General features: G+C 57.4%; 1 protein-coding gene across 3 annotated transcripts in view; it reads right to left on the bottom strand.

Annotated features, from left to right (window-relative positions):
* GARNL3 (GTPase activating Rap/RanGAP domain like 3) overlaps positions 1–27,776 on the bottom strand; it is a 117,320-nt gene that overhangs the window by 13,626 nt on the left and 75,918 nt on the right. For all 3 annotated transcript variants that reach the window (XM_045846532.1, XM_045846533.1, XM_045846534.1), the window contains 15 exons: positions 27,679–27,705; positions 23,429–23,504; positions 22,675–22,773; positions 20,627–20,730; positions 17,567–17,675; positions 15,702–15,747; positions 14,790–14,896; positions 12,974–13,089; positions 12,186–12,290; positions 11,303–11,377; positions 8,067–8,178; positions 3,179–3,277; positions 2,652–2,768; positions 1,982–2,157; positions 1,177–1,335 (listed from right to left, as the gene is read on the bottom strand). In XM_045846532.1, the coding sequence (XP_045702488.1) occupies positions 1,177–1,335; positions 1,982–2,157; positions 2,652–2,768; positions 3,179–3,277; positions 8,067–8,178; positions 11,303–11,377; positions 12,186–12,290; positions 12,974–13,089; positions 14,790–14,896; positions 15,702–15,747; positions 17,567–17,675; positions 20,627–20,730; positions 22,675–22,773; positions 23,429–23,504; positions 27,679–27,705 (1,527 nt within the window). The remainder of the gene's footprint in view (positions 1–1,176; positions 1,336–1,981; positions 2,158–2,651; positions 2,769–3,178; positions 3,278–8,066; positions 8,179–11,302; positions 11,378–12,185; positions 12,291–12,973; positions 13,090–14,789; positions 14,897–15,701; positions 15,748–17,566; positions 17,676–20,626; positions 20,731–22,674; positions 22,774–23,428; positions 23,505–27,678; positions 27,706–27,776) is intronic.

Here is a 27,776-nt window from a genome sequence, read left to right as displayed (position 1 = left end):
GCACCCAAGACCATGGAAATCTCTGAGCGGGGACAAGGGCTTTGGTAGCTTCTGAGGCTTCTTAGGTGACCCCAACGGCAGGCGAATCGGGCGCCAGCGATCTATCTCCGGGGAAGGAACACGGCTCAGCTGACTGAGCTGTGACAGATGACGGTGGAGGACAAGAAGGCCTCCTAGTCAGATCTAGATTTCCCCCCCGATTTTTCTATTTCTTAAAACACTGCTGTTGTGAAGTGTTCAGTCTTCTTCATATAGGAATTAGCAGTTTTAATGAATATTCATGTAGGGCATGTCCCAATACAAGTTGCACTTATTATTTCTTGGAAGCATACTTTTGCTGCCCCCATTCTGCGGTGTCCTTGGTCCCTGGGGGGGAGTGCGGACTTTAAGTGGCTCAAGTGTGACCCGACTCGCCCTGCTTCTCAGGGATCAGTGGGCCGACGAGCCCTTGGATCTGCTGAGTCACCACCGTCTGCTGAGTCTCCGTCGGCCGGGGAAGCTCCGGGGGCAGGAGGGCACCAGCTGTCCGCGCGGTGAGAGCTCACGCCCCCCAGGGGCGCTCACGTTCAGACCCACAGGTACCTCCAGAGCCTCTGTCCAGGCTGGAGGTGGCCCTAGATTTCGCCCAAACCCAGGCTGTCACTGCTCTCTGCGGCTCAGGCTGGGGGATGCAGACCTCTGGGATGATAGGCTCTCTCTGTCTCTCTCTTTCTGTCCCCTCTTCCTTTCCAGGGGGACAAAGGCAGGGCTGTGCCCTCCCCGGCCGCCCGGGCCCCAAGCTGTGAGTCTGCAGAGCAAATGTATTCCCCAGAGGCCCTTCCCGGATGCGCCACTGAACATACGCTCTTGTTTACTTATTTATTTATATTTAGCTTTGTGACGCTTCGCTTCTCTTTTCGGGGGAAGAGAGGAACGGCAGGGGGAGAGGTGGAAAAGCCGAACAGGGCAATGGGGCCGTCACGCTAGATTGACCCATCTCGACCTACGAAGATGGCAACGGCCCGTGGCACAGCGGGGGCCGGGGGGGGGGGGGATAGCACGCAATGCCGATAGGGCAGCCAGCCGGTCATCGCGGAGAAATCCTAACGACGGGGTGTTGCGCAGGCGGAGGACGCGACCCCCGGCCGACCCCTGGCCGACCCCCGACGGCCCGCTGCCCTGCGGCCGCCCACTCACCCTGCTGGCCTCCACGTGGTGCAGCCGGAAGGCCTCCCCGGTGCTCTCGTTCACCACGTCGAACTGGTGGCGGTAAGCCACGCAGATGAGATTGTTGCTCTCCTCCGTCGGCCCGTCCACCAGGGTCATCACCACGGGGGGGTCGGACAGGCAGATCTCCTGCGCGGCGGGTGGCGGCGTGGGAGGGGAGGGGTCGGGACGCAGGGCAGCCACCTTAGCATCAAGTCCCCCTGCCTGCCTGCCCCCACTCCCCCCAGACGAGGGTCCCCTGCCCAGGCTCCCTTGGGGTGGCAGGGGTGGCAGAGAGGGGCAGGGACAGCCTCAGATTCTGCCTCCCACGCCCTGTCCTCGAGACTGGACCTCTGTCCGCCGCACGGGGGAGGGGCTGGGCAACAATTTTACAAAAGCCATTCCACAGGGTGGTCCGCGGTGGCCCTCGCGGGGTCTGGTCCTCCCTCTTCTGTGATTCAGTAGTGACCGTACCAACTGTGATAAAAATCACAGGAACTGCTAACTTGGCTAGCCCACAGGCAGTCTGGCCCTGTCCTGTGATTTAATGACGGCGATGATAAAACAAGGACAATCTCGGACTTTGTGGAGCCCTGAACACGGTGCCAGGCACTGTTCTCACTGGGCCCTCGTATCCACGGCCTCACGACGTGGGCAAGACTATTCCCCTATGTGACAGGTGAGGAAACTGAGGCTCGAAGGTCGCGTGACCTGCCTATGGTCACCCCCTCGTCCGTGGCGTGGCCGAGACGGGACACGGGGGCCAGGAGGGCAGCGGCCTGGAGAGAAAACCTACCCGGATGTACTGGAATTCCTCGACAGGGGACTCCGACAGGGGGGACAGCGGGGCGGGGTCGGCCGGCCCGCTCCGCCGGCTGTGTTTCCTCGTGACCAGAAGCAGTTTGTTCCGGATGGCGACGACCACCCTCAGCTCTCTGCTGTGGTGCGTGTTGATGGCGTACAGGTGGCAGCCTGGGGGGGCGGGGGGAGACAAACGATGCCCGTCACGCGACTCGAGGTGGGCGCCTCGACACCCTGGCAACACCCGGGAGCCCTGGAGACGAAGCACAACCCAGCAACTCGGCTGAGAAGGTTGCAGCCGCCCGGAGAGACGGAGGCTCGGACTAAACATGGGGCTGAGATGCAGGGAGATGAAGGACGTCATGTGCCCTGTATGGCAGAGTCTGTGGTCCTAGCTTCCCACTCACAACGTGGCACGAGTCAAAGTGAGGGGCGACCGGACCCGCGGGAACCGAACCTTGCAAACCCGGGAGCCTCTCCCCAGGCCTGCGAACCGGGCGGGGCCCAGCCCCAGCGCTCGGTCCACGGGGACCGGTGATGTCATCTTTGTGAGGCTCCCGAGTACAGCGCGACCCGACAGAATCAGACCCCCGCTCCTTTTCATTCTCAGAGCACCCGGGGCAGCCTGACCCGAAAGCAGCAGACCCCGAGGCCGCGCACGTCACCTTTGGTTTTCTCCAGCTTGTTCTCCCTGCAGTCGCACCTGCTGCGCGCGGCCTGCTTGCCCTCGATGCCCCTCTGCACGGCGCTCAGCCTGAAGACGAAGAGACGGGCGTCCTTTCCTGGGGAGGCGGGCGGACAGAGGAGGGGATGGGGGGAGGGCAGCACTACCCGGCCTCGGGGAGCTGAGGGGGCAGGCCGTGCGGGAAAACTAGTGCTAGAGGAGGCGGGACTCGGAACTGGGGAGAAACCCCCCTGCCTTGACCTAACCATGCATTTAAGGATGCCCCCCATCTTCTCTACTTCGGTGTCCCCTCCTCAGAGAACCCGTGGGCCCCCCAGGAACCCTGAGCGCTGGGCACCAGGAGCAGAACCGTTTGGCATGACCTACACAGTCAGACCCCATGACCCTCGGCACTGGTTACAGAGGGCTACACACTCCCCTTCCTCCCAGGGACCACCGCCGGGAGGGGAGCAGCACCCGGAGGGGAGCAGCACCCAGAGGAGAGCAGCACCCGGAGGGGATCAGCACCTTTGTCCGCCCTGAGAATCAGGAGGTCCAGAGCCTCGAGCACGTGCATCTGCTTGACCGGCAGCGTCCTGTCAAACACCGGCACTGACGGGAGGTCGTCTGCAAAGGAAGCCTGGTCACCCAGCGCTGCGAGCCCGCCACGCCACCCAGAGCCCAGAAAGCGCGCCTGTGGGTCGCTCGGGAGCCCGGGTCTGTCGGGGCGAGGAAGGAGGCAGCCTCTAGAGGTTCCCTGAGGGCTGTCCGGTCAGTTCAAGCACCAGTCTCCTCCTTCCCAGAGGCATCCAAACTCCCCAGAGAGACTGCGGGGCGGCAGGGCCCGCAAACTACCTGCATTTCCTTGACATTCACCGGAGGGAAAGAGCAGCACCTCTCAACCCGACTCTCCTGGGGTCTCTGCAGGGGACTGAGTGCCTGTTCACTTGCTTGCTTATTTTTTAAAAAAAATCCTCAGCCATTTCTCTTAAGTAGTTTCTAATTTTTATGTAATTTTTGAGATCGCCTCCCATCTTAGGTTATTTTGTGTGTTTCTCAAGAAAGCAAAAATAAAATTCCCCTTGGCATTTAAAAATAAATACAAAGATATCCTCTTCCGACACGCCCCCTGTCTGTGTCAAGAGTGGTTCACCTACACATTTTCAGTATTCCTCCGTGTAAGAGTATAACATCTCCTTTTCAGACAAGAGTAAGAGAGAAATGGTCACCTACATTGCCCAAGTAACGGGAAAAAACTGATTTCGGGGGAAGTGCCCAGGGAAGTGGCAGGAGAGTGGATGACTGACCGCACCGTGATTACATGCAGGATTTGCTCTGGGGCTCCCTGACTGGGATTTCACGGTGCCGGCAGTCACCGTGCTCGGGGGCTGGGGGCCGCAGGAGGACAACAGAATTGCAAGGCTGTTCCCTACGCAAAGGGTCTGTCGGAGGCCGCCATGGAGCCGGGGCCAGGCGAGGACGCCCGGGGACGGTGGAGACACTGCAGGCAGCGGTGGCCAGCCTCTTGTCTATCCGTCCTTTGTCAGACACTTACGTCCCCGAGCGCTCTGCCCGGGGTTCGTCTGGTCATGATTTAGGTGCGAGGGGCCCTCAGCATCTTGCCTCTTCCAGAAATCCGATGGGGAGTTCATCCTCTCCGGATGGTGCCAGAAGGGGGCAGAGAAAGTGGTTCTGGGGATTGATGACCGCCTCTCGGGGGAGGGGCCCCCCTCCTGCAGGCTGGTGAGGGCTCCGGGTGCTCAGAGCACAAGCCTGCTAAGCTTTCAGCTGACACGGGGCTTGTCTCTAGTTCCCGGAAGGATGGGGCAGACGCACGTGCTGTGAGAGCCCACCGACTCACTCTCCTTCCTCTCCTACCCCCAGAGGAATGGGTTCTCAGGCTCTCCGGGCTCCTGGGGGGCAGACCGGATTTTTTAAAATGTGGCATGATCACTTCAGTACCCAGCATCCCGTTTGATGAAATAATTGACTATTTCATTTTGTGAGTGGCAGCCATGAGACACGGAGGGCTTCCTGACATGCCGGGCCCTGATGCCAAGTGTTTCGCCTGTCATTTCACTGCATGTTACACAGGACCCTGTCAGGTGGGCACCTCCAATACGCCCATGGGACAGATGAGGAACCTGAGGCTCGAGACGCTAATAACTTGTCCAAGGTCATGTCCTGAGCACATGGAATGCCAGTGTCTACAGGGACAAAGTCCGTGCCGTTGGCCAGTGCTGTAGCCTAAAAGCTGCCGCACCCCTGGGGGGGGGGTGCCCTCAGAAGCAACAGCAGTGCCAGGAATTAGGACAGAAGCACTTCATTTCACTCTTACAACAGGGCACCATCACAGCCAATAAAAGTGCACCATGTACGGTGTCAGAGAGGTACTAGGTGTATCAGGGTGATCACTCAGTACATTATATAAGGTCTAGTCACTGGGTTGTGCACCTGAAACCAATATAATGTTGTATGCCAACTGTCGCTGAAAAATAAACTACTATGTTAATACAGTAGGGCGATGCTGCACAGCCGCCCGACCCCGGGCGGGGCACGTCGGTCTTGCTTCTCCATCACGCCTCTCCCGGGCGGCTGAGCGGGAGGGTGCACACCCAGCGCAGGAAGGGACAGGAGGCCAGGGGTCTGAGCAAGTGACACGCAGGTTTTCTTTTGTGATTTTCTTTATAGTCCCTTTGTGAAGAAATAATCTTTTAGAGCTGGGGTTTCTGTTACTGCGAAACCAAAAAAAATGGCCACGGCACATTTAATCAGCACGGAGTCTCCCTTCAAAGTAGGCTTTGCTACACTTAGAATACAAAGGCTCTTGATTTCCTGATAATGACCTTGGAAGGAGCAGCCTCTCCAGGGGTTATTAAGTCTGATGAAATTAGGCGGAGGCTAATGGGATAGAGCGAAACAGCCTGAAGCGGAAGGAGAGGCTCGCTCCGGGAAACAATTCGTAATATGATTAAGTGTAGACAAGAAAAAGGTAAACAAGGGAATAATGAGAGGATTATGGCTTCACAGCACAACCAGGAATGCCAGGGAAGCCTTATTCTCTGGTTGGCAAAGGCCAACAGGGACGTGTGTCTGGCTGCGTCCGGGTAAACAAAGGCAGAGATCCGAACCGTGGTCTGGCAGGTGCAGGGCGTCCCCGGTGCCCCCGTGTGAGGCGGCTCTCGGGTTCGAAGGCTAAGAATCTCCTGGCAAATCACGAAAATCCTTCCACTGACACCTCCACTAAATGGTGCACACTTAAAGATGAAAACTTCAGAAAGGAACTTGGTACACTTGGTTTGGGATTTGCATTTCAAAAAACAGAATTAACTCAGAACTTTTTTTTCCCCTTCTGTTTGTGGGCAAGCCTTGCAATAGTCCCCAGGAGCAAGCGTTCTTCCCCACCGAGGCAGAGAGATGGAATTTAACACTGTTTTCATCATAACATTTTTCATCATGATTTACCTAGGACTATATTTTTGGAAATCTGTGGTGAGGTGCAGACAATAACATTGGTAGAATTTAATTTAATTTTTTAAAGTTTTTTAAAAAAAGATTTATTTATTTATTTTTAGAGAGGGAAGGGAGGGAGAAAGAAAGAAAGAGAGAGAAACATCAGTGTGCGGTTGCTGGGGGTCATGGCCTGCAACCCAGGCATGTGACCTGGCTGGGAATCGAACCTGCGTTATTTCGTTTCGCAGCCCCCGCTCAATCCACTGAGCTACGCCAGCCAGGGCTGAGTTTAATTTGAATAAAATCTCGCTGGTTTAGTGCAAAGGCCCTGGGCTGGGCGGCGTCACCTCTGGGGTCTGGGTCTAGTACGCCGACCCGCTGCGGGGCCTCGGGCAAGCCCGGCGCTTCCGAAGGGCCTCCGTTTCCTCACCTATAAAACCAAGAGACCGGACTGAACCTCTAAGGGGCGTGTGTGTGTTTTAAAAAGATATTCTTTTTTATTTTTGGTTGTACTTTGGGTAAAATCTATGGGCCGGCCCCATGCAGCAAGTTCACAAGGACACAGAAGAGACAACGGCTGCTGTTTAGCGAGTGGGGGCTCTGTGCAGACGCCGGGTTAAGCCCTTGACCTCTGTGACAATCTCCACCGGCTCCTCGTTGTAGTTACCATGACCGGCCCCCATGTGGTCATTCATCACTTTTCATGACCGTAAGCTGCTTTTCGGCCCCTTGAAAGAACTGCCTCCACTCTAGGGAAGCCTGAAGCTCAGAGAAGTTATGTCTCCTCCCAGATCAGAAAGCTGTTCCAGCTGTTTTGCACTTTCTAAAGTTTTAGATATTTAATTTAAATTCCTAAAGTATGAATTTTAAATCATCTGCCTTTTAGTAAGTTAGTTGTATGTACAATCACATACATAAATTTAACAAACTATGTTACAGGCGTGCAATGAAAACATCTATGAGAGATACGGTCAGACATGAGTCTGTCACGGAGCCTCGCCCGCCCGTCTGGTCTTTACGGGGGCACCTAGCACAGAGGCCGCGTCAGGGTCCGAGGCGGGAGGGAAGGTCACGGCCAAGGGCGGGGAGATGCTGCAGGTGCAGGCCATTGTGTCACTCTCCCAGTGGTGGCTTTCAGGATTCCCATGACATGTCCCTGTGGGACCCAGAGCCTGGGCAGCAGAGGGTGTGCCTTTGGGGGACGCTGTCTCTGGCCCGTGGCGCTCTTTGAAGCCCCCTGGAGATGCCCGTTACCAGTGTTCAGCCCCGTTAGCGTTCACTGGGGGCCTGGAACAACCCACAGGGGCCTCCTGTGGGGAGGGCCTCACTGTCCTGGGGTCTAAATTAAACCCCCACCTGAAGCTGACCCCCCCCCCACACACACACAGCATCCTCGCCGGGGCTGATCTGTGCCGACAGGGCGCCGGCCGCCCCCGAGGCAGCCTGGTCCCCTTGGATGTCGGGAAGTTGGATTTTATATTGAGTTGAAATCTGTCTTCCTGTCAAAATCGTTTTGTTTCTATATCCATCAAAAATGGATTATCTAGGCTTCTTGCTGTTCTGGACATCAAGTACTTTTTCACTCAGAAACCTTAAAAAAGAGGAAGAGAGCTCCGAGGAAGCCCTCCCCTGAGAGCGTGGCTCTAAACAACAACACGCACTTGTCCATTTAGGGGGGAGGCTGGAATCGCGACAAGCACCGGCTGAATGGGGATTCTTTTCTGCGGGTCATCTGATACCCACGGGGCACCCACGGACACGGGGAGGGGACGGACCTATCACGCACGACTCGCCCTCCGGCTGGCTGGGTTCAGAGAATATCCCCTCTGTTTGCCCTGGAAACGAGGTAACCTCAGTGGCTGAGGACACATTTGTCAAGGGAGCGCTGACTGGCGGTCACCCATCCTGGAAGCACTGCAAGTCACACGCACAAAGACATTCGAAGGAGCAGCTACTCACTAACCATCCACGAGCAAGACGCCGGCATCCGTGGAGACCAGCAGGGCCTGGCCCCAGGGGTCTGCGCACACGGCTTCGTGGGGGAAGTTGCTGCAGAAACACTGGGGCTCCCAGGGCTGCGAGGCGACACAAGCATCGGGAGGTGAGTGCACGGGAAGGACACGGCATGGCCCGCCGCGCCGCGCGGTGCCCCGCCCGAGGCAGCAACACGGGCGCCCCGCCCGGTGGCCGCATGGGCTCTGGGCTCGGGTCCCTCTCTCCGGGAGTCTCTGTTCAGACACGTGTGCACCAGGAAAAGAGCGGCATCACGTATCTCTGACACCGTCGCCTGTCCCCGTGTCGGAAATGTTCTTTAGGGTGAGGGAGGCATCAGTGACTGCTAAAGCAGGTGTTTTTCTTTTAACACCTGGGAGTTGGACCCGCTGTGGCCCGTTTTTTTTTTTTTTTTTTGAGAATTCACTCTAGTTCATCGTAGAAGGGAGTCCTACAAAACTCTTAAAAGTGTTAGATTCCTGTGTTGATGATTCGGCAAAGTTATTAAAACACACACAATGCAAGAGGTTGGTACTGTCTTAACGGGAACACGCTTACTGGCCTGGTTGAGGCAACAGGATCTTAGAGAAAAAAAACAACACACGTGTAGGAACATGGCAAGTGCTGGTGATGGAATCTGCTGACTGCCCTCGCCCCCCCACCCCCCGCCCCCGTGACGGATTCACACCCCGTGACTCTGCCCTTGGTTTCATTTCCTTTCAGCCACGGCGAGTCAGCCGCCCGCCCGCTGCCTCAGAGCTGTGTGTGGACGCCGGGGGTCGGCCGGCTTCCTTAAGTGGACTCTCAGTCCCTCCAGAATCGTGGTCATTTTCAGCAGAACCATGAACGTGTCTCCAGAGCACGGAGCCTGGCCTCACCGGACAAGGAAGTTTCTGGAGATTCTCAGGGATGAGCGGAAGCCTCACCTCGTCACGTGCTCTGCCACTCAGATGTCCCCCCGGGCTGCTGGCGAGCTCGCACGTGCGGGTGGGCGTTTGTGCGCACCCGGTGAATGCACGCTCACAGACTCCAAGTGGAAGCGGTGGCTCTGAGGTCACCTTCAAGGGTGTCATGTGGGGTGAGGGCAGATTCTCTGTATTACCACTCTCAGAAAAGGGTGCTCTCCCTTTAAGAAACCCACGTGCCTCAAAATGGACATCCTATGGCTAAAAGGAGGCCCGGATTGTTCTGAAAATATCGCACAAAGAATGGGAAGACGTAACCCAGGAAAAGGGCTACACTGGTGCAGGCCATGCACTGAGATGGCATTTCCAGGAGAAGATTTCTGGAAGTTCTGCGCTTGTGACTTAACATAGCAGGAGAGCAGAAACAAGCAAGTCAGCCCGTACACCTGCCAAACGGGAGCAGACGTAGACATCTGGGCCCCATAACAGTGAGATGGGAAACCAGCTCCCGGTAACACAATCTCTTCTGAGCCGAGGACATGAGTTCAGAGCCCTTATGCAGAATGGGGTTCTTGACCTGGAAGATGTAAGGGCCCCGGAGGATCCAGGGAGGCCTCACGGTTTCTGAAACCCAGAACCTGCGTTCTCAATGTTGTGTGTGCACTGTGTGTATATTTTAGTGGGCTGGTGTGTGTGTGTGTGTGTGTGTGTGTGTGTGTGTGGCTCTCATGAATTCTGAAAGGGGGCAGGGACTCCAGGACGTGAGGACATCCCATATGAAGTGTCAGAGATGCTGAGACTCTGGTCTGAGGTCGGGTGGCGCTTGCTGTCTCACTGAACCCCCTCCTGCCTCGTGAGGGGGGCTCGTGCGCACTCCGCGGGGCAGGAACGTGGTCCCCAGGCCTCCCTCAGCCCAGGACTGTCCCCTCGCTCGCTCGCTCGCTGAGAACGCCGACACAGCTCACGGGATGCCGGGTGCCTCGGGGGCTGACCAAGCCCCTTCGTTGGAAACTGACCCCTCTCGGGAGCAGCACGTGGGACTGGGGCTGCCTGGAGCCAACCGCTGGGGGTCCTCGAGGCCGGCTGGGGCTGCGCTGCTCCGGCGGCCGCGTGGGGCCCACCGCCACGTTCCGAACTGACTCAAAGGGTGGATGCTCGCTCTCCGTTGTTCCCTGGTGAACACGCTATCAGCCCACGGACGTTCAGTTGTGCGGATGCCTCGGAACTGCTGATGAAGAAGGCTACTAAACCTCACTGGAGTTCGTTATTTATAAAGGGCTTGGCAACCCTGCAAATCCCACTGTTCACGTGGACGGGACGAGCAGACAGTGGGAATCTCTGCAGCTCTGGGAAGGAGGCTTTGCTCTCAATCTTGTGCAGGTTGGGTTGCAGTTTTTGCGTCCATTGCACTTGGAGCTCATCATTTCCCCGGAAACCGTGTGCAGGGTCTGCAGCGCAGACACAGACCCCCTACACCTGCATCGCCGAAGTCAGCACACTCGTAATGCTCTTGCTTTTGCAGTGGACACTCGTGCAGTGACGTGCTGTCCTGTAAATCTGTCCCGTTTAACTAGCTTACGTATTCAGAACATAGACAAAATTGAGTATGTGTGTTGCTTTGCAATACAAAATCATGCCAGCAGCAAGTTCATACTGCAGCTTGGTTTTTTCTCTCCTCTTCTCTTCTCGATTCCCACGTGGTTCCTTCCCCATGTGGAAACAAGACTTTCTGGTTGGCTGAGTAAGCCGTCCAGCAGGCAGTGGTTTCTCGGCTGTGGTCCTCCAACCAACAGCATCAGCATCATCCGGGAACATGTTACAGCTGCAAATTCTCAGGCACCACCCCCCAGACCTCCTGCGTCAGAAGCTCCGGGGCTGATGTGCATGCACACGAAAGCTTGGAAGCCCTGCCCCAGAGCCTCGCTGTTCAGAGTGTGCCCGTGGTCAGGGCGCCACGTGATGCTTGTCAGAAATGCTGGGTTGGAGCACGAATCCGGCCAAGATGTCCAGGCGAGCTGCCTGCACTCAGGGCCTGGGGAGCACTGTGCGGCCCAGTCTGCCTGGCCAGGCCCGGTCCTCGGCTCCACTCCCCGTGAGTGTGAAAAGGCACATGCGTACAGTGGGCACAGGGAGGCTCACGCTCCCTGCTACCCAGCTTTCCCTGCGCTTCCCCTGAGGACTCCCCGACAACAGACAAGCTCTTCGCCCTCCGGCCCCACAAACCTCTTTCTAAGGGTCTGAGTGACATCACTGAGGACCAATGACATTCCCGGTGTTGAACTTGAAAGTCTTGTCCACTCACCTCTTTTTTGCAGATCCCCGAAGCCACCAAGCTGGGTGGGGCGTCCACTCTCACGATGGATTTCAGTTTCAGCGCCTTTGAGAAGAGAGATCTCTTTTAAAGTGTGTTATCAGGCAGTGAAAGGCAGCAGGGTTGACAGTTATGATCGGACATTGAGAGACACTGAAACAGGAGTAAGTTCAGACTAAAGTTCTGGGCTCCCGCGCTGCCCCGTCAGCAAAGACAGGGCCTGCCGTCGGCCTGACAGGGTGAGGCCCTAGTGGCAGCGTCCCAACCCAGGAACCCCACGTGCATTCTTGTCATTTCCACCGATCGGCACATCAACACAGTGACGGCCAAACCATGAGTATGGAAATCAGGTGTCAGGCCCCTCCTGACACCTGATGGATCAGAACGTCTGAAGGCGGAGCTGGGCATCTTTACCAAGGACCAGCGCCGGGGCCCCCGACACAGGGCGCCTGTTTTGGGGAACAGTGACCTTGGCCTCTGCACTCCCCTTGGTCTCCCTGCCTCGCTCTCTGCTTTTGGGTCAGACCCTCCTCTGCAGCTGTGACGTGGGGTCCCGGCAGGAAGCGGTGCCACCTCTCGGAGCTGAGACACACCAACGTCGTGTGGGAGCACGGCACAGGGGGAGTGGCAGGGGGAGTGGGACCTGCGTCCAGGTGGCAGGGTGGACATTCAGGTCTTCTGTCTGTGAGGACACGGCCTCTCCGAGGGCCCTGCCGCCCCTCTCCCCCCACCAGCGGCGTCCGCCCCCTCACCCGCACCTGCGCGCACCCTCGCCTGCAGGCTCACGGCTCCCGCAGTAACCCTGGGGGCAGCTGCACGCTCTGGCACGCGCGTGCAACCGTGCAACCTCTGCGGGTCCCAGAACACAGCCCACCTGCCCTATTCGGACAAACTCGGCCTGGCGGGCCTCCTCCTTCTTCCGCGCCGACTTGGGTGACTCGGGCAGCACGTCGCTGAAGGAGCGTCTGTTCAGCATGTTCTGAAAAAGAAGAACACGTTTCGAGTTCCGCAGATGCTTGCCAAGCCTCCTTCTCTGGCTTCTCGGAAGGCGCAGGCCTGGTTGTCCAAATGCTCCCGTTTCTGCCTTCTGTGTCCATCGCTCACTGAGCACTTAGGGAGCGACACCCCCCCACCCCCCCGGCCCCGTCCCCCTTTGCAGGGTCTGTGCCAGATGCTGGGGGCGAAAGGGCCACCGGCCATGCGTGAGGCAGTGCTGCGTGGCGGCGGACGGCAGGGGCTTTGAACTCAAGCAAACCTGAGAAACCTTGAAAACGTGGCAGTCTCTCTGCACAACCCCCGTGCCTGCCTGCCCACCAGCTCTGTGGCGCTGTCCTGCTGAGTGACGCCACCAAGCGCAGCCCCCGCCCCCCTTCCACAAAGCACGCTCTGCCATCCAGGGATGGCTGTTCGACGCGCCAGCCCCAGCCTGCACCTCGGTTTCCGTGGGCCCTGGCTTCTGAAACTCACATTCCCGTGTACAGGGAGTCAGCATCCCTCCTCGTCACAGGAACAAGGCGAGGACGTCAGCCGGGTGGCCCCCGCCCTGCCGTGACGGCAAGGACCAAGGCGTCGCCTGTGCTCTCCTACCCGGGACTGCTCGCCGGGGCCTGTGTTCTCCGCTCAGACCCCGTGGGAGGGGAGGGCCCCGTGGACCCCGGTTACCTTATGCATGTCTGGCATCAGATCCTGGTACAAAGATCGGATCAGCATGTCCAGCGTACGCCGGCGCTTCTGGGCAAATGTGGGCGTTTCCAGAGTGGCTTTCTCACCATTGATTACTAGAATAAACCAAGTCACAAAGGCAGTTGTAAATATGAACGTGCTACGGAAGAGTGTCCTTCTCCAGGAAACGCCCTGTAGCGGAGAACACCCGCGTGCCTAACGCCAGTATCACCCCTGGTAGCTCCTTCGCAGCAGAAGCTTGTGAACTCTCCACCTTCCCTTCTACAAACTCACACTCCGCAGGGGTGTGTGCCTGACTTTCCCGTTGGGCTGCAAGCTTCCCGAGCAGAGGGCACACCGGACTCCCTGAAGACCTGATACGCACCCAACCTGCACCCATCTGCCATCCCATCCGTAGTACCCACCCATTCGTCCGTCTATCCATCCACCCACCCACCCGCCCGTCCAACACTGGGGCCAAACTGCGAGCATGCCCTTCAACGACATGAAATAAATGCACTTGCTACATTTTGTTAGAAAACAGTAACAATTGCCTCAGCACAGTGCTCAGCTTCTTAGCCTAACGGAAGTGTCTTCTGGGGAACAGAAAGCTGGTGAGTTAGCGGACCGGACACCAGGCGTCCGTGACGTGGACCGTGCGGTTACACGTGCGAGCACAGAGCGGCAGGCATGCGACAGGGGCCAGGAGCCTGAGGTCAGGCCGGTCCCGGGTGCGGGTCGCAGTCGGGCTGCTCACCTGCACAATCTTAAGCAAGCTCTTTAGCTCTTTGGGGCCTGGCTTCTCTACCCTGTATAACGGGTGTAAACCTTGTACGGGTGCCAGTGACGGCATTTCCTTGTCAGGGACCTTGTCAATGGTTAAACGGTGTCAAATGTGAGGAGTGAGCCCAGCAGGCCGACGGTCAGCTCTCTCTAAGGATTCCTGTTCTCGCCCAGAGGTCCCGGAGGAAGGGCGGTGGCCGCAGACCGGGGTGGGGGGGGGGTGCGGCTCCCTGGGGACAGGCGCTTCCTGGGGAGATCTGCGCTGGAGACCAGCTGGGGCGGCTGGCCGGCCAGGCACCTCTCAGGAATTTGAAGTTGGCTGGGCTACTCTTTCCTCTGACTCCGTGACGGGGAATGTTTTTGTTTGGGGATATTTTCTCCTCAGTGCCCCAGAAATACCCATTTCAAATGACTTGGTTTTGGCTGAATGAGGGGGAGAGCTCTACTGTTCTGTGGAGATGTTTTGGGCCACTTCCTGATCTCCTGGAGTGTCCCCCCTGGCCTGCCGCGCCCCCCCCCCCCAAAGACAGGCTGCAGCTCAGAGGCCTCCGAGCCTCGGCTCCTGCCTGCGCCCCCTCCCTGCCCTCCAGCCCCTCCGGGGCCCGGCCGGCTCTACCCTCTGTGCCTTCAGCATCCGCTGTCCACCGTTGTCAGCCTGTCTTCTCCCACCGGGAACCTCCGACTGCACCCCTCACGCCCCGCCACCCCACGCTTCGGAGGGCATCACCCTGCCCAGCGATAACCTGGGTCCTGCGTGCTGCTGGGAGGTGCCGGCTGGCCCCCCGCCCCCCCGAGCCCCAGGAGTCAAGCCCCTTCCCTGAGGGCGAGGAGGGTGTCGGTACAGGCGAGGACTCAGGAAAACCCGCACAACGGTGGCGCCAGGCCACTCAACACGTGTCGGGTGAAGGATTAGCAACAAGAGCGGGACCGATGCCTGAACAACGATGCTTTCTTACGCAGCATCCCCGGAGAACCGGAAGATAGATACCCTGGCGTGGAACAAGGAGCAAAAACATGTCAACACGGAACTTACGTTTCACGAGCAAAAAGTCCCTGAATTCCTGGCGGTCTGTAAACACCGGGGGGGACGGCAAGGGTGGGCCGAAGAGCGGCACGCTTTCTTCCGAAAATATTTTCAGCCTGCGTAGAGGACATTTCAGCATTATGATTTGTTTTCTTCGGACGTCACCGACAGTTTGACCTCACATCTGTCCGGTTGCCCCTGTGGTGTGTTGGGAATGTTCCCTCTGCAGGACGTGCCGTCCTGTGGGTGCCGGAGCCGTGGGTGCCACGCAGCTCTCCCACGTGCTTCAGGGCAGAGGCCGAGTCCTCTTGCGTCCTTCGTGGTCCAACCCACTGCCGTGGGCAGGGCCAGGCACCCCAGGAATAACACCAAAGGCCACCACCGGGCACCCCCGCATCCCGGGCAGCACACTTGGCGTTTCAAGACACAGCGTCGGTGGGTGCTCGCCAACGTGCTACGCTGGCGTCATCACCTCCATTCTGTCATCACCTGGGATGGGAAGGCGGCACTGGTTTCAAAGCCACAAAGGTAATGAGTGACAGAGTCGGGGCATTGGGATTCTGTTTGGCTCAAAGTTCACACTCTTTGCACAACCTCATGACACCCTCTGCAGAGAGGTTTCTGAGGACAGACGGACAGATGGGAAGGGTGTGGTCTAGGAGAGGGGACACTCTGCTTGAGATCCAGTGTGTCAGACCGGAGCCCACTGCAGAGTGAGACCCTGGGTCGGCCACACACGGTAACGTCACACGGACTGAGGTTTTCCGGAAGAGAGGACGGCCTTGGAGCAAGTTCTCTAAGGGGAGGACACGTCACATCAATCAAGAAATACCTCTGTCCAGAGCCTCATAAAACGATTGCTAAATTAACAAGTAGACGCGAGAATTAGAACCGGCAACCGGGGACAGTGTCGGTACCTACCGGTAATTGTCATTCTGCGGCTCGTACCTCACTAAGGCAAAAATATCTGCGGTGATGGTTAAGGAGCTCAATCAATGACCCCGGTGCTCACAGCCAAGGGCTTGTGCTCTGAACACCCCCTCGACCCCCCCGCCAGCCCTGGTGCAGACTCATCCTGGACCTGCCCTTTGTGGCCAGGCCCCGGTCACCCTCAGGGTGACTTCTGTGAAAGAGACAGCCCAGGAAGACAGAGGTTCACCCTCAGCGTGTTCATCCTTTGGGGGAAGAGCTAAACCTCCAAATCTGTCAGCAAAGCAATATAAATAAAGCCACTAAGCACCGAAGAAGCCAGCAAAGCAAAAAGAGCAACTCTGTGGCTTGGAAGTGTAGGGATCCCAACAGGAAATTAGTCATCAGTTTCATCTTACACATTTTGAAGAGACGAGCCACTCAGACGTTCCCACTGTACACACACCTTCCCTCTCCCCCTCCCTCTGGGTTTGGTAGACTAAACAAACCAAAACAAACCACGTAGCTGGCGGCAGCCCCTGGGGAGCCTCTGCTCGGCTTGTGGTGGGGGTCCATGGAGCTAAGATGGTCCCCACCCTCCCGCCGCTTCCCTTTTTGCCCCCGGTTCCTCCTCCCTGCCACCGCCCAGCCCGGCTTTGCTCGCCAGGGCTAAGAAGCCACAGTAAGCTCCTCCAAGTGTCTCCACGTCTAGACGCAGTGGAAGGAAGGAATCTGCACAGGCTCCCTGAAGATTCTGGAGAGCCCTCTCCACACACGAATGCGCCAAGGCCCAGAGCTGACGCGCGCCACTGAAGGACACTCCAGAAGGCATGAGCACCCCCAGTCACTTCGGGGGCTGCCTCCCTCCCCGGCCTGCGGTGGCTGGGGAGAGGCTCTCTGCCCACAGGACCGCTGCAGGCAGGGAGACGTGCTCCAGCATCCCAGCCAACAGAGCGACTGTCCCGGTAAGCAGGGCTGGGAGCAGACACGGTTCACCATGAAGCATGGGTGCCCTCCGTTTCCTTCCCTGCCCTTGTGGAAGAAGTCTGGCAATTTTCAACTCTCAAAAACTCCCACGCTCCATTGTTAGCTGACAGCGAACAAGCCCGCGTCAGCAGAGCAACCTACTTCCAGATGCAGTGAGTCTTAAGGGTCCTGTCTGCCACCATTCTTACTGGAGTCTCCTGAAAATGCCTGTTAGTTGCCTTTTACTAACTACGTACAACCTGCGGAGGCACCACCTTGGGTCTCCCTGTCATGGCCCGTGGCCCAGAGGGACAGGGCCACACTGGGTGTCCGCAGGGAGGGCCAGCTCATGCCCCGTGCCTGCCTGGCTGAGCTGAGCTTGGACATCGCAGAGAACGTCAGCGGGACTTTGCTGCCATGTGAGCCAAACAGCAATTAGAGGGCACAGAGGGGGAGCAAATGCAAACATGACCGATTCTATCAGTTCTCCAAGCGTGAGAGCTGACCACACAGCGGCTGTCGCTGGGGCTTAGAATCAACAAAGAAACACTATTCTGGCATTTTATCTTTCTTCCCTGGCGCATTTCTCAGAGGAGTCAACTAGAATTCTTCCAGTGGATTTCTCAATGATGGATGGGAGGAAGTCTCCCTGACTTCACAGACACCCGAGGAAAAAGGACAGACTGCAGCGGTCAAGAGCCGTCTGGGAATGAACCCATCTGCTACCCCACTGGATGGAGGGAGAAGGGGGAACACTGCTGACGAGGAAGCCCCAAGTGGTGTGTCTGAGACCGAGCCGCACGGAACACTGGCACCACGCGAGTCCGTCACAGCGCTGGCGGGAGGGGCGTGCCAGGCCGGCTGGGCTGCCCCACAGCTCACTGCGGCGCGGTCACCGAGGCCCAGGATACGTGTGAAATGGGAGCGGATCATGGAAGGCTTGAAGGCAGGACAGGGCTCCTCCCCTTCCTGGAACACGATGGTGACGATGTCGTTCCCGATGTGGCGCTTCCTTTCCACCTGGAGGGGAGCACAGACAAGGTCGCTGAGGAGGTCACTCGCACACGGCACAGAGTGACAAAACCCACACAGGACGAGCGACCACGAAGGCCAGGGCCCAGACTTCAGGCGTCTTTGACCTCTTGCCTCCCACATTTTAGCAGCCGTCTCTGGCTCCGCAGCCACCCCTCTCCGCCTCTCTGCTCTGATTCAGGCCCGAGCCCCTCCCCTCCGTCTTCCGCACGAGCCTCCCAGCTGCCCCCTCTCCCACTGCACTTCTCTGACTGTGCTCATCTTCATTCGCCGCCCCTCAGCCCGGCCCTGCAGGCCCCCAAACAGGAGGCCTTCCGTCAGAATTCCCCAGGGCGTATTTTTAGAACCGCCTTGGTCTGCAGCACAGACCTGGTGAAAACACGGCCCTACCCATCTGACCCCAGCTGACCTTTCCAAAATGACCTCCTAGGTACGAGGTCAGCGATTTTCTCCTGTAAAGGCCCAGATAGGAAACGTTCTCGGTTTTGCAGAACGCATCATCTCTTTGCAACCACGCAGCTCTGCTGTTGTAGTTCAAAAGACGCCAGGGCCACAGGTAAGTGAGTGGGCGTGGCTGTGTTCTGAGAACACTTTATTAGAACGTGGGCCAGGCCCACGGGGCCTGGGTTCCGGAGAGGGGTCTGGCTGGAGGTGTAATTTGGGGCGTCATTGCACGGAAGAGCAATTTACAGCCACGAGTCTGGGCCGGGTCAGGAGGGAGTGAACAAGGCAGGGAGGTGGGGCAGGAAGAGGAGAGGGCCGAGACTGAACCCTGGCCATGGCAGTGCACGAAATGCGCCCGAGACCCAGAGCCGGAGCCCAGCAGCGCTGGGGTTCGGTCCAGATCCGGCCGATCCCAGAGCCTGTGCTCTCACCCGGAGCCAGAGCTGCGGCTGGGAGACCACAGGGGGGCAGGGGTGCGGGACACCACAGGGCGGCGTTAGGAAGAAGGCGAGGCAACACCCGTGCTCCTCCCTCCCCCCGCCATGCGGTTCTGTACGGGCGTGGAGGGCCCAGAGAGACGGAAGAGGTGACTGCAGTATCAGGGCCTGCAAACTCTTCGTGAGACTCTGTTTCTTTGCGTCAGATTTGGGATGTGGCTCAGACTGCTCCGTCAGTTTTCTGGATGTCCAAGAGCCACCGAGACTTTACGGGCCGGGCTCGTCCCTGACTCTTTGCCTGTTACCTAGGCCCCTGAGGGACCACGACGGGCGCAGAGAGAGGCTCCCAGTTCGCAGGCCTCTGCCCTCGCAGGATGAGACGCTCTATCATTCTGCATTTCTTTTTTCTCTTCCCACCTGCAGTGTCTTCCTGGTAATAGCGGCAAACGCACGGTTTTGATTTTCTTCCTACCTACGGATGCGGGGTGGGTGGGGGGCCCAGGTCCTGCCCGGGAGCCAGGCAGGAGGTTGGAAACAGCAGGGCTCACCCAGGAACATGCCGGTGCCCCTGGTGAGTGCTGTTTTGCCTTCATGTACTAACGGCCCCCTCGAGAGACGAGGCTAAAGACTTCTGCGGTGGCTGAAGGCTGAGACGGCACATCCACCCCACCTGCCTCTCTGCTCAGGCCCCTCTGCCACAGGACACGGGCCCCTCTGTCACAGGACACGGGCGACGCTGGTGAAGAAACAGGGCTGAGAGGGTGGGGGCTGGGCGAGGAGGGGGATCGTAACATATTTCAATGGCCGTTTGTGACATTACTGCTGAGATGTAGGAAGTTGATATGACTTAGGGTGACTGGGAAGGACAGTGTGGTCTCTCTTCTGCCCGTGACCCCGAGATGCCAAGAGCCCCGGCCCCTGAGAGGTGCAGCCCGGCAGCGGCACACAGGCCCCTTGGGCATGCAAAGTGGGGAGCCTTGCTGGCAGCACAGACCTGGTGAAAACACGGCCCAGGGTGTGACCGAGTGACTCTCGGTCCCTGAGACCGTCTCCGCGGGCCCAGGCTCCTCCTGCCTCACCCGTGCCTCCCCAGAGTCAGCCTCCTCGGGCCAGGACAAGCTGGAAGGCCCCAGTGGGTCTGCTCTGCCTGCAAGGTCATGCACCAGCTCCTTCTCCCGGCCCAACCATCCCACAGGACTCACTCTTCCCGCCCCTCCCGGCCACGTCCCTGGAGTGCCTTGCGCCCCACGACTCCTACACCACATTTTAGCCCCCCGATCTGCTTTGTGTCTGCCCCCTGCTGAAGTCTTATTAACGTAAAATTACAAGTGCTCAGAAAAAGCCTTTCTAGCCCCATCACAGTCCCTGTATTTCTCATAGATCTTTGCTGAACAGCCATGCATTCATGTGTATGGTATTTATTCATGCGGATGCCTTCAGTGCATAAGAAATGGACACGACTCTGATAAAAAGGTAAATTAACCACCCCCTGACATTCTTCAAATCCAGCAGCATGTGTCTTTGCAAACCGGAATCCGTTTCCCCTGGAAAAGGCCAGTCCCTGGGGTGGGGGAGGGGTGTCTCAGCGGTGTCTTTCCCTGCCTGGCCCAGCCCGAGCAGGCAGAGCCAACCTCCTGCACGCGTCCGAAAACACTCCAGATCCACGTACTTTATGTCCCGGACCAGACACGGACCCACCGAGAGGAGCCACAGAGAAAAGGCCACGGGTATGCACAGCAGTCTCTCAGGAGTCCACAACACTGCACACACACACGTGCACACACACACACACGCTCACACACACACACGCACGTGCACTCTTACCTCTGACCCTTCACCTCCTGCCAGGGGTGGTGCCAGAGAGGACAGCTCTCCCTTGGGCTCATTGCAAGTTCAGGTGGAGAGAGGGTCAAGGGCGTCCCTAAACTGGAGCCTGACCTTCGTCCCACCTGCCGTGGCCTGTAGCCTCTCCCCCTGCGAAACCATACCAGTGCCTTCTGCACACTCGGGCCACGAGTCGGTGGCCTGCGTCTCCGGGCTGCCTGTGTTCGCACGTACCTGCTGTTTGTTCTCTTTGGAATACGGCAACATGGTGGAGACGTGGAACATGATCTCGTGCCCCTGGTACATGGTATAAACCGAATGGATCCCTGTGGTGTCGTCTGCAAAACACAAGCACGCGCTGAGTGGGCGCAGAGCATTCTGGGACTGGAAGGAGGGGGTCTCTGTGCAGACGACGGGGACGCAGCGCACAGTCGGTACAGCCCCGGAGATGGTCGTCCCCCTGCGGGGAAGCGACGGCTGGGTCCTGCCCACGTGGAGGGCCTGTGCTCCGTCTCCGCTCACGTGCTGTCTGAGGCCCGCCCCGCCCCTTGGAGCGGCGGCCGTCCCGAGAAGTCTGGGCTGACAAGGCCAGTGTCCTCGCCTTCCACCGACTGCCGGCGTCCAGGGCAGCACTAGCACAGGCGGACGGGCAAACCGCGGTCCCACCCACGGACAAAGGGGATGTGGTGCCGGCGGAGCTGCCCAGCGAGGGAGAGGGCGGGCGCTGGCGTCGGCCAGACCTGGACTCGGGTTCTCGTGGGCTACGTTCCTTGCGACAAGGCGCCCTGCCTTTCTCTGAGCCCCCGTCTCCTCCTCTGAAGACGGAGGTAAAACATAGTACGCAGCTCCCAGGGATGTCGACCAGATCCTGCCTGCGAAGTGCTTAGCAGAGTGCCTGGCCACAGCGAGGGCTGGCTGGCTGGCTGGCAGCCGGCAGCCGTGAGGGGCCGAGGGCTGGCACCGGGAGATGAGTGGCAGGCACCCCCGGCCTCCCCACGGCCTGACGCCGGGGGCCAAGGACCTCACCCCCTGCAGCCACCGGTGAAGTCGCTCCCAGTGCAGGGCAGGCCTCGCACCCTGCCTGGCCTTTCCTGTTCCCAGATGATGCCAGCGCGGGCTGCGGGGGGGAGCTGTGGCTCCCGGGGGAAGGGGACCGAGGTCTGAAGCCCGTCACATCGAGGCCTCATGCGCTCTGCATCCGCTGCCTGGCTTACTCCCGGGGCTGACTGACAGGAGCGAGTACAACTAGAAAAGCTGTGCAACTGGAAGACGGCCTAAGTGATTCCCAATCTAAACGTGTCATCTTATTTACCTTCACCTCCTTACCCATCCCCACACCCCAGAAGGCTCCTCCTCAGATGTTCCCAGTATCGCTGCCGGAGCCCCCACCCCCCCTCCCCACTGCCCAGGGCAGAGACCCGGGTGTCCTCTGACTTCTCCTCTTTGTCCCCACGTTCAATCAGCCGTGGGTAGGTCACACCGGTTCGACCTTTAAACCTGCTCTTGAATCGTCTACGCCTCTCCCCTCCAACCCCGCCCCCACCCCCTCCACACAGCAGCCAGTGTGTTCTGCTCAAAGGCTCATTCTGACCCACCTCCCCGGACTTAAAACCCTTTCGTGACGCCAATCCCATTTAGAATACAATCCAGAATTGTTAATGGGATCTCGAGAGTCCCCATGAGCTAATCCTCCCCTTTCTCCCAGTCCCTCCGCTCTCTCCAGCTGCAATGATATCCTCCTGGTTTCTGGAACATACCACGCTCTTTCCTGCCTCAGGAGCTTCGCAAATGTCCTCTGCATGGAATTCTCTTCTCCCCTCTAGACGTTCAAGTTACCCCCATTTGTAGCTCCCTGGGGGGAGGCCTTCTCTGTCTGATGATTGGTCAAACGCCCCCCGTGGCACTCTGCTAAAGCATCTGATACTTATCTGCTCCGTGTCCCTGCTGTCTGCTGGACTACAAGCCCCCAGAAAGGCAGGGACCCTGTTGATTCACCCACTGCTTTGTCCCCGGAGCCTCGCACGGTCCTAGCGCAAGGTCAAGGGTAAGAACTGATGGGCAGACCGTGACTCTGCCACACCTCGGGGCTGTGAGGGCCGCTGAGTCGAGCAGAGCTCAATGGAGCCACCAAACATGAGCGGCGACCCCCACGTCAGCCTAGGTGTGAGGCTCTGACCCCCTCTGGCCCTCTTCCCCCAGCGTGGGCATCAGCACAAACACAGATGGGGCTGGTGACAAAAGTTACGCAAATCACAACAGAACACACCCAGAGGCAAGCTTACTTTTGGTGTCCAGACCGCCGCGGTAGCCCGTCCAGCCCTTTAGAGTGATTGTGTCACCCAGGAGGTTTAAGAACTTTTGAAAAGTGTCACTTCCAGTTTCTGCAGGAAGAGGGAAACGTGTGGGGAAGGTGTGGTATCAGCAAGTCCTCGTTTCCTAACCGAAGTCGCTTGGACGTGGACTAGACTCTGTAGACGCGTCGGCGGGGAGAGAACGGAGAAGCCACGCTTCCTGCTTCTACGGTGCCACGCAGGAGGGCCCACAACTCCCAGGACCCCATGGACAGGAGACCACAGAGTCAGACCACCCAACCTCTCCCGGCCGCCCCCAGGGCCAGGCTGGGGTCGCAGGTGTTTCGTATTTCAAGATGAAAACGTCATTACCGTTCCCACTAATAGTAAACAGGTATCGGACATGAGAAGGGCAAATCACAGGACGATGACACCACTTCACAGTTCCCCCAACCCTGAACATCAAGAAGAAAACCTGCTCCTGAGACCATGTAGAACCAACTTCTTCGAATCCCGAGTAATTTCCCAGCTGGACTGCCTCTCTGGGGCCAGGGCCGCCACATATCATGTGACCGATATTTATGAAATGAATGCCCTACAGGAGTCACCCCACAACCTCGTAAAACTACCGGCTGCTCCTTGTATTCAAGGCTGCAGCTCAACTGGCAAGTCTGGCGTGGGCCGTGAAGACCGCGACGAGGCAGAAGAGGGGGTCCGTGAGCAGGAGGGAGAGGGACACACTCACCGTTGCTGAACATCTCGTCGTCGGTGAGCTGCCCGTCTCTGGCATAGAGAACCCCGAACTTGAAATTCACAGAGCCCTTACGGTAGGACAAGAAAAGGTGGTGACTTGAAGGTCATCGTCAGAGCACACACGGTTAAGAGACGTGCTGGTCGTTATTTAGGGAAATGGCAATGCTGACCCACAGGAAGGACCATCATTCCTCTAGTTTTGCACGTTTTTACAGCTTACAGATGAAACGCTCTGCTTTCATGGGAGCTAATTCCTTTGGAAGGTCATTGCCAGTGGCACCTGCAGGGTGCCAGGTCCGTTTTGCAGAGATCAAGATGGACAGCCCACAGGACCCACGGGACTGACACCATCTCTGACCGCCCCCCCATCAGCAGCGGCCTGGACCCCAAAACTCAACACAGAAACCCCAAAAACTCAACACAGAAATCTTAGGCTGAAACCTGTGGACACTTTTAGAAATAGAGATGGGGAATGGCAGGCGATTTATTTGAAAAGCTCACTTCCTCCAATTTCTAAAGACGCTTAACCTTCAAGAAGTGACGGAACAGATGTGGTGGGGGGGGCAATCGAGAAGTAGCTGGTACAAATGTTCACGATGCTCAGTTTTCGCCACTGGATTAACAGTGCCTTCTGTAGGAAGGATGGATGCCCCACGTAAGGTAATAGCTTCTACGGAAGACGGTGGATAATGGGATCGGAGAGCTCTGTATTCTTAACAGTTTTTTCTTAAGCCAAGTTGTGGGTTTACAGGTCTTCATTATATTATTCTCGATACTTTTTTAAAAAACTTCTTGAACTATTTCGTAAGAAGGTAAAGTCTAAGTTTGGAAGAGAACCAACCTCGACAAGGCTGTCAGACCCACCCCTAGCTGGGGGCGTTCCCGATGGTCAGCTAAGGGGCAGGCAAGGAACAGAGGTGTTTAAAGCACTGGCCAGGGGTCAGGGGCGGGAGGGGAAGGCAGAACGCCAGGCTTTGGGACCGCTGGGTCCTAGAGCCCCACGGCTCAGAGCAGCGAGGGTCTCAGACATTTTTCTGTTCCCAACACACCTGAGGGACAGAGGCATAGTTTTTTTTTTTTTTTAAATCCTCACCTGGGGACATGCTTATTGATTTCAGAGAGAGGGAAAGGGAGGCAGAGAAAGAGGGAGGGAAACATGGATTGGTTGCCTCTTTTACGTGCTCTGACCAGGAACTAAACCTGTAACCCAGGCATGTGCCCTGACTGGGAATCGAACCGGCAACCTTTCGGTCTATGGCACAGCGCCCAACCCACGGAGCCACACCGGCCAGGGCAATCGCAGTTTATATCTAGTGATTTTCCGTGTAGAGCAGGGACGAGGGAGGACCTGCACCGGGAGCTCTGCCTCTGCTCCTTCTCTGGTGGTGCCGTCCCATCATGCGGGCTCAGCTCGAACGTCCATTCCCAGAGAGGCCTTTCCTGGCCCCCAGAGTAAAGCCAGCGTCCCTCATTGTTACTCCCCTCCACGGCTCCTTGCTTGTTTCCTTAAGAGCCCCGTTCCCTCTCTGCCAAGCTTTTATCACACTCGCATCTTGGTCTGCTTCTGCCACTAGACGGACGTCCTGGGAGGGGGCACTCGGACACGCCTCACTCTCCACCCGGTCTGCGGTGCTGGGTGCCCCGAGAGGGTTGGTCCATAAAGACTCGTGGCCCAACCGTGTGCATGACCCGTGTGCAGAAGGGAGACAAAAGTAGTCAGGTTCAACTTATTCTCACAAGCTGCCTCCTAACTGTTTTTTGGCAAATTTCTTAGCATTTTTTCATGGGTCTCCATCCACATGAGGGCTCTATACTTTCCAACTTCTCTGTCTGGACAATGGTGACAGCGGTCACGTGTCTCCAACACACCGGCACCTCTCCCACTCCCGGCGGTCCCTTAAAAAGCACCCACAGTAGCTTGGGGTCTGGCAGACGACCCTCTCGGAACGACAGTGCAGCGACCGAAGCAGAGGTTCTCGAACCTGCCCGGGCGCGGGAATCACCGGAAGGCTTGTTAAGACACAGAGTGCTGGGCTGCGCTCCCGGAGCTCCCAAATCCGTAGCTCTGGGGTGGGGCCCGAGAACTGGTATTTCTGACCAGGTCCCCGGTGACGCCGAGGCTGTGGTCCAGGGACCCACTGTGAGACCCGCTGGACTAGAGCAACAAACCGGTGAGCCTGGGCTTCAGGACACCCACAGCACTTCGCCAAACACAGAACCTTTCGGGAAGGTCATCAGTGTTGTTTGTTAAATTTCCCTGCTCGTCTTCCCGGCTGACACTTTATCTGCATGACAGGGCGGAGCTGGGGCAAACGCTCCTGGCAGAGGGGCGGGAGGGATGTAGGATTCAGCAAAAGCGCAGGCGGGCATGAACAAATGCATTTTAGTGTGTATATTTGTTGTGTTGGACATGAGTTATACTGTCGTGAGTGCTCTTGTTGCTTCAAGCAAACGTCCGCTTAGTAAGAGAATAAAATTGAGAATAAAGAGATTGGCTACTTATTTTTTAAAATTTGGTAGATCCAAAAAAATTCAGTGGGTATACATCACACAGTTAACAGGGGTTCTTCGAGGGAGGGTGGTAGTTGGGGAGGGAGGGTGGCAGTGGGGGAGGGGAGCTTCCATGTTTTCTATTTATCAAGTTCCGTGGCGCTTGTTGGTCACGGCAAGCATGGAGAAGGGACACAGTCTTGTCCATCAGTGTGTCCCCGAAGCCTTGATCGGTACGGGGCGCACACACAGTGAGAGCTTGAGGACTATTTGTTGGATCAATGAATGAATGAAGGAATGAACACACATACAAATGTTTGTTGATAAAAACTGGTATTATACTGTAAGCGTTGCCCTATGACTTGCTTCTTTTTTTAGTAAATGTTATGTCACGGAAATGTTTCCATGCCAGTAGATAATGGTCTACCTCATTCTTTTTAATGGAGGTAGAATGAATATTTCCTAATTCATTCAATCAACACATAATTCACCTTTTCCGCCAACAGACAGGCAGTGTGCGCCCTCTGTCTGCCCTGCTCCGCGGCCTGGGGCCACGGCAGCGAGCAAGACGGAGTCGGTCCCCCTTCTCAAGGGGCTTACATTCTGGTGGGGGCAGCAGCAACGATACACAAGTGAGAACACGTGAGTTAAGAAGAAACACAAAGCCCTGTAGAAGGGCGGGGGGCTATGTTAGGGTGGTCTGGGAGGCCTCTCTGATCAGGGAGCCTAACCAGGTGAGGAGGGTGTGGCCCCTGAGGACACCTGGGGAAGAGCGTCCTGGCTGGGAGGAAGCAGGGGGGCAGCAGGCTCTTCCTGAGAAGGTGGAGGAAGACGGAAGTCAATCTGGATGGAGTCGAGGGCCGGGAGGCAGCATGGCCCGGCCACACGGGCTCCGGCAGGCCACGATGAGGCTGCTGGGCTTGCCTTTGAGTGGGATGGGAAACCGCTAGAGTTTTGAGTGTGGGGATGGCTTGATTTGACACACTGTGAAAGGACCATGTGGACACAGCAGGGAAACTAGAAGAGAGGTGAGTGCGGGAACAGGGAGACACTGCAGAGTCCAGGCTGGAGAGGATGGCGGTGGTGTCCAGGGGGACGAACCAGCGTGGCCTCGGGGTGGGGGGTGCTGAGAAAAGCTTGACTTAGGGACGTGCGTTGCAGCAGTGCCAGCAGGACGTGCTGACGGGCTAGACGCAGGGTGTGAGGGGGAGCGGGGTGTGGGATTTGTCCAAGGTTGGCCTGAGAACTGAACGAATGACACCTCCCTTTACTGAGAGGTATGGCTGGCGTGCACAAACTATAATTTATGCACTCAAAATGCCTGTTTACAATATTGCAGACCTCTCCCCGTTTGCTGTGCACTTAGAAAACCCAATGCATTTCTTAAGTGGGGCAGCGGGGACTGGAGACACACAGATAAACGTGGCCTTCTGCAAACGCAGTGTGTAGTGAAGCACAAACTCCCCATTTTTAATGAAAATTGAAACCTGTGACCCACAGCGATTGTGAGGTTCACATTTGAGTATTTCCAAGCAGGTTTAAGTAGCTTCATTGTTTTCATATCTGGGTAGCCAGCTGTACAGAAACCCTGAACCTGGACAAACCACATCAGTAAGCAGACCCCACTGTGTGGGTCTGTGGTGGGGGTGGGGGTCGGGTGGAGCGGTGCGGCTGAGAGGAAGGGGAGGGGGAGGCTCCTTTGTAAATACGGAGGCTGGGCGCAGGGGACAGAGAGCCCGTCACATTACTCACCTCTTGTTCCTCCAGAACCAGCAGGTCCTGTCAAACAAAGTTTGAAAAGTCACGGCCATGCTCAACAGGGATCATTCTATTCTGACTTCCTATGAAAG

This window comes from Phyllostomus hastatus, unplaced genomic scaffold, assembly GCF_019186645.2.
Source record: "Phyllostomus hastatus isolate PE091 unplaced genomic scaffold, TTU_PhHast_1.1 phas_contig_495, whole genome shotgun sequence".
Lineage (NCBI taxonomy): Eukaryota > Metazoa > Chordata > Mammalia > Chiroptera > Phyllostomidae > Phyllostomus > Phyllostomus hastatus.
Note: the sequence above shows the minus strand (reverse complement) of the source record. Positions and strands in the feature narration are given on the sequence as shown.